Below are 12,348 nucleotides of genomic sequence, written 5' to 3'. Positions count from 1 at the left end.
ACTTCGCGACGAGGCAGGAGAGCCTGTGACGGCCCCGGTGGAACTGGCGGCCAGTTTCGCCCGATACTATGAGGCCCAATACGCCCCGCGAGAAACAATCCCTGAGGCGGAGGTGGACAAATTCCTAGCTGACCTCCCGCCAAGGGCCCTCTCAGATGAAGACCGGGACCTACTGGACCACCCACTGTCCTTAGACGAATTGACCGCGGCACTCGGGGAGCTGAACACTGGTAAGGCTCCCGGGCCTAATGGGTTCCCGTGTGAATTCCTTCAGACATTTCATGTTCAACTGGGTGCGCGCTATAGACAGGCGCTGGAGGAGGCCAGAGACCGTGGTCGCCTACCGGCAGACTGGCGCCACGCCGAGATTGTTGTCTTCTGTAAACCGGGAAGACCCCCGGAGCAGCACGCGTCATACAGACCGATCTCGCTCCTGAACGTTGAAGCGAAAATACTGGCGAAAGCCCTAGCCAATCGCCTTCTCCCGTATATTACGGACCTGGTACACCCGGATCAGGCCGGTTTTATGCCCCATAGGGCGACTAGGCACAATATCCGGCGCGCACAGATGGTGATAGAGGCAGCCAAAGCCGCCGGGATCCCGACAGCGCTTCTCCTGGCTGACATTGATAGAGCCTTCGACTCAGTTAGCTGGGTCTATCTTCGTGCGCTTCTGACCCGTCTGAACTTTGGGCCTCGATTCCTCTCGTATCTGCACCTACTATACACGGACCTGACGGCCTCGGTGAGGATAGCGGGAGCGACCTCGGCCCCCTTCCCCATAGGCCGGGGCACCCGACAGGGTTGCCCTTTATCGCCGTACCTGTTCGCCCTGGCCATGGAGCCGCTGGCGGCATGGGTGAGAATTGACGCGCAGATGCGGGGACTCGAATGGGTGCGGGGACCGTCTGATCGTATTGCACTGTATGCGGACGATGTCCTCTTCTTCCTCACGGACATTGATAGATCTGGCCCCAGAGTTCTGGAAATAATGCGAGTATTTGGGGAGGTCTCTGGCCTGCACTTGAATACACGGAAATCCACGCTGTGGATACTGGGTCAGCGCGGACGGCTTGGGCACTGGGCGTCGACGCTACAGGAGGCGGCAGGTGGCATCAAATACCTCGGTGTCTTTCTCACGGACGTTCCGGGAGTTGCCTGGACCCGTAATGTGGTGCCGGTCTGGGATCGCGTACGGTCAGACATGAAGGTCTGGTCCAGGATGCCCCTAAACATATATGGCCGCTCCGCCATTTTTAAGATGGTGGCTCTCCCGCGCCTTTTGTACCAGCTACAAAATCATCCATGCCCCATTGCACCACATTGGTTTAGGCAAGTAAACTCTGCACTGAGCCAGTTTCTCTGGGCTGGTGGGGTGGTCAGAGTAGCGCTCCGCACCTGTTTCCTTTCCACGTATTGCGGGGGTCTGGCGACTTCGGACATCCTATCTTACTACCAGGCTTCCCATCTTCTCATACTAAATGACTGGTGGTATGGAGACCGGGGAGACCCGGCCTATGCCCTTGAACGATACCTGATGGACCCGGACACGCTCCACACCATCCTTTATTCGGCAGGCAAGCGGAAAAAACTCCCAATTGTTACTCAAGTGGTTTTCCGAGTGTGGCGGGGAGCCCTTCGCCGCATGGGTTGGTGGAATGTCTTGACGCAAGAAACGCCCCTTTGGCACAATGGACGTCTGCCGGCACTTGCGGCTCTCCAGGGGTTCCGGGGCTGGGATGACATAGGCATCTCGACACTGGGCCACGTTATGCAAGGCACGACCCTTAAATCGTTTCAGGCTTTGCGGGATGAATACGATATGCCGCAGACCCAATTTTATAAATACCTACAATTCCGCCACGCTCTGTCCCCCTCGCTGTTAGGACTGGACAAACTGCCCGAATTTAGTCCCGTGGAAGCCAAGGTCTTTATGGGGGAACTGGGGGACAAGAAAATCTCCAATATATATCAGACTCTGGTCACGCACTGCTCTGCCTCACTAGATAAGCTACGCAAGGCATGGGAGGAAGATATTGGTGCCTTAGACGAGGATGACTGGAGGGAGGCCTTAGAGGCGCCACGAGGGGCGGCTGTTGCGGTGCGACTGAGATTTATTCAGTTTAAATATTTGCATCGTGCGTACTACACCAGAGAACGGCTGTGGCGAGCTGGCCTGATTGCTTCCCCTGAGTGTCTGAGATGTGGTAGCACGGTTGGAACGTTCTTACATACAGTGTGGTCATGTGTGCGGCTGACGCGGTTCTGGTCGGGTGTGTGGGACTGCCTGTCTGAGGTGCTGGGCTGGGACCTCCCCCGCTCCCCTAAACTGGGTCTCCTTCACGTAATGGAACAAGTGGGAGGGAATATCTACAAACGCCATCTGCTACTCCTGGGCCTTACAGTAGCCAAACGGGATGTGGCTCGTGCCTGGAAAGACCCCCGGGCTCCTGTGCTGGAGGTGTGGAAGAGAGGGTTGGACTTTACAATGGGGCTGGAACGTCCGGTCTTTGAGGCCAGGGGGTGCCCCCGAAAGCACTTTAAAATATGGCAGCGCTGGGCTGAATATAGAGGGCTCTGGCTGGAACCGCCAGTGCAGCGGGACTCCGATGTGGACCACTTACCGATTGATTCTGGGTGAAGGGGCCAACACACTGATTGCGACTCCAAGAACTAATACTTTGAATCATACGAACACTGTGCCGGGGGGGGGGGGATCCGGGAGGGGAGGGCCAGGGTGGGAGTAGGGAGGGGGGAGTTGGTGGGGATCCTTTCCTTTGAAAATGTTGATTGCACTGCTGTTGTTTATTGATTACCTGCTTGTTCATTGGACCCCTGATCCATAGGGGACGGTGACCTGATTATATGCTATTTCAACGAAATAAAATCTGTTATGAAAAAAAAAAATCAAACTCACCATCGAAGTTAATTATTGCAATTTTAAAGCTGCCAATCAATAAAAAAAGGAAAAACTGTGAAGATAAGCTGTGGCATCAACTTTAAAGGAAATAAAAAGCTGTACAAGGTCTCAGTACTACGTACCTTTGGAGTTCTCTGCCTGGAGGGGATGCCATCAAGTATCGCAATTGCATCTTTATCCTGCTTTAGCATGGTGTAACATTCTGCCATTTTGTATTTTACTTCAATTTCGGAAGGCAAACACTGCAAGACAAATGAAGGTTGAAGCAGTTTTCAATGCAGCCAAAAGCAGATGTTATTCCATTCACTGTATGTTCATGTTAGAAAAGAGTAGCAAATTAAATTGGATGTATTGTTGAAGGCATCAGAAAAACACCAGAAGATCGTGCTAAAATGAAGGTGTCTCAACATCAGGTGTGCAACATCAGATCTATGTGATTAAGTGCTCGCAGAAATCTTTCAACTATGATTAACCAATAGCAGCATAATGTATTTATTGCGATTATCATTCTTAATGATTTGTGTCAAAGCCTGAACAAACAACTTATTTTAGATGCATAAAGTTAAGGAATATAAAAATAAACAATTATTATTTACAACAATCTCCCATGGATGAGAGCTTCTCAATCTCCTTGCCTTGCCCCAATTGTTTACCTGCTTCTAAGAGCTGTGTTATGTGAGATGAATGAGAAAAAAATATTGCTCACCCTGTGGAAGAACTCTAGCCTTATTTTGAAAGATAAGGTTGTCCTTAATTTTCAATATCCAGTCTCTTTATAATAAATGGAAAAACAATATTTAAAAAATACAATTGTATTGGTTAAACGGAGAACCTCCTTCTATCTGCTTCCATTAATCAGTACAGTTCAGTCAACCAATACAATAAAAAATGAGGAGAGGTGACAGTCGTTTAACAGTCGCCCATAAGTGCCCGACATCCTCTATGAAAAAGAATCGGAGGCACATCATTGTGGATACCCAAAAGGATAGAATAAATAAACAATAGAAACCAGTATCATCTAATGTAAACAAAAAACATAACACTTTAAACAATTAAATAAACTGAAACAAGTTTTAGTCAATGTAGCCAGTTCTCCCATCATAGGAAATCTTAAAATTGCAACTCTGCTGCAAGATCAAGCTTCAAGAACAGACCACATTACAGAGAGGAAGAGGGTACTGGGATGCTCTTGCGCACACACATGCCTGAGAAACCAACATCACAAGGAACCCCACTAATTGCCTTCACAACGCATAAGGTGTTACATTTAAGAAATTTAAGATTGCTAGCTTAAAAAAGAAGCTCAGACTCCAACATTACAGTAATGGTCTGGCTGAAAGATGCTTAGATTGCTTCAAGCATGTCAATGTATCTTTTGGGAGGGTACTTCACAAAAGGCACTGACAAGGAGTATATTAGTTTGCCTTGAAGTCAAGGTCACTCCCTTTTGAGCATTTCATAAAGAAATGTTTTAAGATTTTATATAAGTGCAGAGATATTCCATAGGACTAGTCGTACCTTCTCAGTGTGAACAGGCAGTAAGATTGCAAGATTTGGGCCAATGGGTATATGGGTAAAAAGCTAAATAAACTTCATGGACTTCATATGAGAAGGGTACTCACAAGAGAAATACTGTGGTACCTACATTGCAATGTACTGATCAAAGTCAAATCTATCCCATCTGGCGCAGACGGGAAAGCCTGCTGGACATGATATGATCAAACAGGCCTACTACAGTTTAGCCACTGTGACTAAACACGTGGAGACAAATCATTTTTTGGCATTAAGAAATTATCATTTTTTAGCATTAAGAAATTATCAAACACGTTAGACGTGCATTTCTTCCATCTTTTGCAGTATATTTGGGATTTGTCGTTCATAGTCTACGGAGCTCCTAATGTTTCAAGAAATCTTGAAAGAAAATAACAATTTGCATGGCCACACGTTTTTTTGATTGCAGGTGTTTTACAGGCATAATTTACCAATGCTCGTCATCCACTGGTCAAGATATGTCTTACACAGATACGGTCTTTAAGTGGGTTAAGGAAAAAAAATTACATTAAAATACTCTTCAATAATTTTAGTTGGGGCGTTATATATATATATATATTTTTTTTTTAAAGACCTTTATTTGCATCATTAGGATAAACATGTACGGGCCTACAACCAATCCGGCCGGCCACAAATCAGAGACAATCAAGAGGCAAAATAGGCAACACAAGGCCAGGTGGCAGGCAAGCAAACATAATCGAACAATGCTAGAAATGGGATAAGCAGCAATAACGGCCCAACATCATAATCATTGAGGTCTATTTTATAATAAGGGGACAAGGCTCATGGCTGACTCACAAATACGGAAAAACCCAAAAACAGGATTACACCCATGCCAAAACGAGAGGAGGAGGGAGGGGTGGGGGGGGGGGAGGAGGATGTAAGGGCATGACACGACCGTAGCACAAAACAGACGCAAAATGTAGTAGAGAAGCATACAAGTGCTACCAAGATCTAATGACCCCCACCCAATAACACGCTAACGGAGGCAAGGGGAACGAAAAAATGTACGAATCAGCCCACTTCCCACAATACGAGCCTGGGAAAAAGGGGGGGGGGGAGGGGAAAAAAGGGGGGGAGAGAGAAGGGAAAGGGGTGAAAAATAGGAAGGAAACAAGGGAGAGGAAACCAAAAAAGGACAAAAAAAAGGGGGGGAAAGGAAGGGAGAAGAACAAAATAAAGAAAATAAAAGAGAAACACGACCGTGCGAAATGGGCGCCACCCCGGGCCAAGCAACCCGCGGCTAATAGTACAGAAGAAAGTGGTAGCTGGCGAAAAGAAGGGTATGGCAGTCGCAACGAAGCATCGAAACCGGGAAAAGTAGCATAGCAATAGACCCCAACCCACCCAGGCCTGAGAAGCGAGGACAGAAGCGGCACCGATATAAAGGGATAGAAAAGGGCCATAGAACCAAGAGAAAACATCTGAAAGACCCCACCCACCCGTCCCACCCCGCACTCCTGCAGAAGGCTACGGCCTACCCTCCAAACAGCGTGCCTGTCGCCCTAATCCGAAACCCGAAATATAGTGAAAGAAAAGTAGAGGAAGAAGACAAAAATAGAAGAAGAGGGAATACAAAACAAAAATAAATCGTGAGGGAGGAGCCAGAGGATATGAGCAAACACATTCGGCCACGACCCTCCCCCGACCAACAAGTGAATAAGTATCAAATCAGTACTACACCTTCACATACAGCAAGAACCACAGGGAGGGGGAGGAGGGAGAGATCGTAACGTTTCACCGTGTCGGGAATACAAACATCAATGCGACGGGCAGGTAGTCCAGCAAACTATCATGTCGTGCAACTCACCCCCAACCCTTCCTGATCACGAAACCAACCCAATAAAGGATAATGTGGAGCGGACCACCCAGTAAACAATCATAACGTAGTCCAGAGTCACGGCAATGATATAAATCAGGTAGAGCTTTCGTACGGAGGGAATACAAAAAGTCAATTAAGCAAGTCAATTGTAGCAGGAACGACAGGGCAAGCAAAGGCAAGCCGGAGTCCAGGTGCGCTGTTCGACAGTACAAAGGTATCCCTCCAGAACAAAAGTTCGAATCCAACGAAGCGGGAGCAAACAGCGGCCCACCATGAGTCCCAGGTACCCGGGAAGGAGCAGATCTCCGCGGCGTGTGGAAGTCCTCGAAATCCAGGCGACGAGGAAGCAGAGGGTCAATAGTCACCGGCCCATCAAGCGGCCGAAGAACAACAACAGCAACTCCTGGCGCAGCCGAAGGGGGCAAAGCAATGGCGACATCAGGACAACAGGGGTGCAGGATAGATCGGCGGCCCAAAATGGCGGCGAGCCGCACGGGGTCAGCAGAGGCACCGGGGGCCAAGACAGCGTACAATGACATCAAGGCGTCCAGGACATCTCCGGGCGTGGGCGCTCGAGTACACACCCAGGCCTCTGCACAATCCGGCCGGCAAGGAGCATCGGTGCAGAGCGGAGTACCCCCCACGTTGTCGGCAGCCATCTTGTGAGTTTCGCCGCCCCACACTCCACCGTGGGCCCCCAAACAGTTCCCAAATGTAGGACTTTACAGACCCCAGGAGGCTCCCAATAACGGCCTCACCGGCACAGGATGGGAGAGCGCCCGATGGGGGGGGGGGGATCTCCTCCGAACAGCGGCAGGCCCCACAGGCGAGAGCCAGGCGCGGGGTCCAGGACCGCCGGACAGGACAAAGGCGGAGGGACCCCTTCACACGGTCAGCCCCCAACACAGCTCGTCCCCCTCCAGCCGCACGGCCCAGTCATCGGGCCGGTTCAGGATCTCCGGGGCACACGCACAACGGTTCCCACCAGTGGCTCACTTTCGCGGCCGGGGCCGGCAATCTCTTCTCCGCCGGTCGGGTCCGCAGGAATCTCTTCTCCGCCGGGCAGGTCCCGCAGGCGAGGTCCCGGTCTCGAGCGCCCGGAGGCCCCAATCTCACCGAGGGCACAGCCGCGGATCCACAGCACCCAGGGACCTCCGGATCAGACGGTGAGTAAGAGTGGGTTTTTAAAGTTCGAATTCTGTATGGAAGTAGCGTCGCAGTGCAGGATATATGGCAGGATAGTCGGAGTTAGCCGGAGGGCCGACGGAGCCGAGCTAAAAGGCGGCCATTACGTCCGCGAGCTAGGCTCCTCCCCCGGGGCGTTATATTTTTGATTTTATACAATTAATAATATACAGGCTGCTTCAAAAGTAATTATTTACTGCTGCGGACAGTGTCATTTTCTTCTGCAATTGTGTTGAACAGCATAAGCTAACCTCAAAATAAACTGAACATGGTTGAAAAGAAAGAAAAAACAACGGACCAACACTGTCCTCGTTTTTAGGAACTCTCAAAGGACAATAACGGACACTTTGGAAAACAAAATATTTTTTTAGGAAAAGAATGTGCCCTTAGATTAATTACACACAATAAAGTAAACAGCCTTCTTGAAAATGCACATTATCCAGAGAAGGCTTAGCAGTTATGCATAACTTCTGAAAACGTTGAGCTCTAGACCACAGTCAAAGGGCTGAAACAGATAGCTAGAAAAGTGTACAAAAAAAAGAAAAGAAATTACAAGAATTGTGACACTCTTACAATTAGAAGCAACAATCAAGAACAACCAAAAAAAGAGACAAAACAAATTTCTTCTATCTCAAATAAAATGACATTCAAGAAATGTCAAGGTGGATGTTTACATAAGTCTATGGTGAAATGGGTTGTCTTTTTCTACTTACACCCATGTTAATGTTGTCCCGCCTCAAAACAGTATTTCAAGCCTAGTTCAAAATACAGGATACATTAAGGAGCTAATCTGGTTGATGATAAATACCTGGCTTATTGGGGTGGCGGTTGCACTTCCAGTCGAGGGACGAACCTTGGAAGTCTTACTTAGTGCTTTCTTCTGTTGGAGAGCCATTGTATACTTGCTTACAGCACTTCTATATTCCTTATCGTGAAAGAGGGAATCTGCATGGTACACCAGAAGTTGATACTTTTGAGATGAAGAAAATAATTCACTAAAATAAAATTGTAAAAGGGTATTCAGTAAACAATAAAAAAAATGCTGATTAGTTTATAGAGGCATCTTCAATTTTCCATCAAACTATAATAGTTCTTAATATAGCAATTCGGTGTTCTGGTGCCTTCGAACCAAGATTTATATTGTTTTAGGGCAAAAGCAACTACATGACAGTATTGTGCAGATGCACAGACAAACTATGTATCACACTTGTTAAATATTCTGAGATGTAATCGTTTCAAATGTGCTGAATTTGGAACACAGGGAAATGTTTCAAACTACTACTTGAATATGTATTCGGTACCATGAATTCTTGTAAATCTTGTGTGCCTTTCCAGATGCTAGAGGTCATCTAGCAAGAACTCTTTTTGTAAGACAATTCGGGGATAGCAACTTCAATTCACTGTAATGCATTCATGTCACATATGGAGATGAATTAGGTCAGAAATTTGAGGGCCCAGTGAGGATTTTAGAGCGTGTTGGTGGTGTCTGAGGCAGCTGCTTCATCGGTCTGCTGACCCGAGACACGCAGGAGAGAGGCAGGACCACATGGCCTGACCCACAGGAAACAGAGCAGAACTTGAACAGAGAGTGCCTAACTGGACAGAAGGAGACATCAGCCTGGAGAACTAGGCTAGACTACCAGACTTGCGCATGGAAGAAGCAAGGCCTAGTGCGAGCCCACACCTCCCACCCACCCACCCAACCCCTAGGACATGGTAGGTGGCCACTGGATGTGGCTCCCGATAAGACACCCTGAGTACAGGCGCAACCCTGCTCATCGTCCCACCCAGAGACTTAGTGGATTGAAGAGACACAGATGAACCCTACAAGTTCCAAGGTGAGCTGCTAGACTGTGTACATGCACCCCTCACACACCCACAATTAGGAAGGAGGGCATCTGAATATGCCTTCTCCCTTTCCATTATTTTCCAGAGCAGTCTGCCACAGGCTCCGACTTGCTCATGCCGCCTCACCCCTTCCCCTCAGGACTTGAGCAGCAGTCTGTCTCATTAGTGGAGGGGAGGATCAGGCACCCTTCTAATGCAGTGCCAGTACTGTTCCTTTCCTCCACCCCTTCCCCATCAATTATGATGGAGCTTGTAACCCTCAACACATCAGGCCTGTTTCATTGATGCACCATCCTGAGGACAAAGGCCCAGGCTGAATTGAGGAGTGTGATTCCACTAATACTTTCCTGTGTTACACTGTGCCAGGAGGAAAGAGGAGGAGCCCTCCCAAATTAACATTCTCTAACAATGGATTTTAAGCATTATTCCAGCGATAAAGGTCTCTGCCTGCTTTCATGTAGACTGCACACATCAAGCACTCACTCGAACTCTTGAGGCCAGTAGAGTCATTGGTGACGTAGCATAAGCGCAATTCACTGATGCTGCCCATACTCCTCGGGGGTGGGCGTGTTCTGCATGCTTCCCTGCTGTCAGGCCCACTGGTCTCCTACAGGGCCAAACTCCCCTAGCATAATGTCCAGGCGTAACTTACACTTCAACATGGGAGGGGCTCCCTTTACTCCTGGTCCCAAATTTAAAAAGTCCCCATGGATTGGTGCACCATAATATCATGGAACGTGAATGGTTTACTAGACAAGATCAAATGAGAGGCGATTCTCCTGTATGCAAAACAAATGCGCCTGATTGTTTTAGATTGCAGGAGACCCACCTCATAGGGACACAACAGTGCAATGTCCCAAGCCAACATGGGTACGCTTCAGTGTTCATGCTGGTTTCGCTAGAGGCTCCAGAGGAACGTGCATATTATTAAAGAAAACATTCCCTCTAAAGTCCCTTACGTTATGTGGGGACCCACTCAGCTGATACATTGTCCTTCATAGTATACTGGAAGGGACACACTGGATGCTTGTTAAGGGGTACGCTCAAATGGGCTGCAAGAGGCCACTTTGAAACCCCTATCTGCCGAGCTCCTAGAGGTGCCCCAGGGTACGATATAGGTGGATGGCCTTTCCCATTCCGTTATGGCCCAAGCATTGGACACACACCAAAGATTTGTTGTTGGTTGGAGGCACTTATCAAACCGGGTCCCCTCTTTGGGGTTGATAGATAAATGGGACAAATGAGACCAGCACACCAGACAATCTCTAGCGCCCATTGCTCACAGTTTAGAACTACAACATATGTGTGCCAGCTAGCTAGACTGCCTCAACTTTGGGTACCCGTATTCTCCTTAGAGGAAGCTCAGATCACTACTGCATTGAAACTACACTCCAGAATCATGTGGGAGGTTACTGGGGGAATGTGGAGGTTGAACGCCTCGTGGCTCAAGAAACCATGCTTTGCAGACTTGCTTTGGGAGGGCATTAATGAGTTCTTTGAAGTCAAGTTGGAATCAGTCTCTTTACGAATGACCTTGTTAGAAGCCTTCGAGAGCAGAGGTGAAGCCATGTCTTACTGCATGGACAGAGTGCAGAGTGAGGGCCGGGGGACGAGGCACTAGACTTCGAGGAACAGCTATGCAATCTATGGACCCAATGGGTCAAAGACCCAAACAATGTTATATAGCAATCAGTACTGATAGCTAAGGAAGCCCTCTGCGCCTACTTGCTAGACACGATACGCTTCGCTCCTTTTAAACACAGATAATACAATTGCGGGGACAAAATGGGCAAACTTCTATTATGACTGGCTAGAAAAACAACGCAGATACTAGAAATGGTCTTGGACGTTGCTGGACAACCAGCCCTGCAAGCTGCAGAGATATCACAAACCTTTACAACAAACCTCAAAAATGTCTTTGGAGAATACACTCGGGCCTAACGGTATCCCCTTGGAGTTCTTTAAAAAAAAAAAAAAGATCTTTGTTGTTAGCCACACACCTTCTCGCTGAATACCAAGAGATATAGGACATGGATGATCTACTATATGACCACCATTCGTCAATCAATCAGGATTTGTAAAGCATGACTAATCATCTGATAGGGTATCCGGGCCTTTGGCGGTCCTGGGGGTTCATTCGAACATCCGGGTCTCGAGTGTCCTTCGGTACCCTGAAAGTGAGGTGATGGTCCCGAGTTTAGTGGAGAGGCTGTTCCAAGTCTGGTGGAAGTTCAGGCATTGGTTAAGGTAGGTGGGCCCCAAGTTGTGTAGAGCTTTGTGTGCGTGGGTCAGCAGCTTGAATTGGCATCTCATCTGTACAGGGAGCCAGTGGATTTGCCTGAGGTGCAGTGTGATATGGGTTTGTCAGGAAGGTGGGGGGGTCGAGGACGAGTCTGGCTGCAGCGTTCTGTATGGTTTGAAGTCTTTGTAGGAGGTGCACTGCGATTTCTACGTAGAGTGCGGCCATAGTCCAGTCGGCTGGTGATGAGGGCCTGTGTCGCAGTGTGTTGCGTATGCAGTGGTAGCCCCTTGATAATCTTACATAGCATGCAGAGAGTGAGAAAAAATGCAGAGGAGACGCGTTGATTTGTGATTTCATGGTGAGCTTGTATTCAACTATGATGGCAAGGTTTCGGGCATGGTTGGAGGGTTTGGGTGCGGGTCTTAGGCCTGATGGCCACCAGGAGTCGTTTCATGGCTTGAGGTTGTTGTGGAAGATCAGTACTTCCATCTTGTCCTTGTTCTGCTGACAGTCAGTGATGCTCGTAATGCATCTGTGGAAATTGGACCTGGTGGTGGTGGAGTCATTGGTGAGTGAGAGGATGAGTTGGGTGTCATCTGCGTAGGAGATTATGTTGAGAGTGCACAATCTGACCATGTTGGCCACAGGCGATAATCTTGGGTTCGGAGGTAAATACTCCGTCTTCTTCCGGTGAAAATGGAGGTGATCCATCGGAGTGCGTCCCCTTGGGGGATGTAGTCTTGCGATCAGCTTGTGGTGGGATACGGTGGGAGACAGTGT

The 12,348-nt window shown here is 48.4% G+C and overlaps 1 protein-coding gene across 2 annotated transcripts in view; it reads right to left on the bottom strand.

Moving 5' to 3' along the window:
* Positions 1-12,348, bottom strand: part of ANAPC7 (anaphase promoting complex subunit 7) — a 250,367-nt gene that overhangs the window by 114,399 nt on the left and 123,620 nt on the right. For both annotated transcript variants that reach the window (XM_078667494.1, XM_078667493.1), the window contains exons 2-3: positions 8,287-8,473; positions 3,043-3,162 (exon numbers count right to left, since the gene is read on the bottom strand). In XM_078667494.1, coding sequence (XP_078523620.1) covers positions 3,043-3,162; positions 8,287-8,373 — 207 coding nt within the window. In that variant the 5' untranslated portion in view covers positions 8,374-8,473. The remainder of the gene's footprint in view (positions 1-3,042; positions 3,163-8,286; positions 8,474-12,348) is intronic.

Source organism: Lissotriton helveticus, chromosome 11 (assembly GCF_964261635.1).
Source record: "Lissotriton helveticus chromosome 11, aLisHel1.1, whole genome shotgun sequence".
NCBI lineage: Eukaryota > Metazoa > Chordata > Amphibia > Caudata > Salamandridae > Lissotriton > Lissotriton helveticus.
Note: the sequence above shows the minus strand (reverse complement) of the source record. Positions and strands in the feature narration are given on the sequence as shown.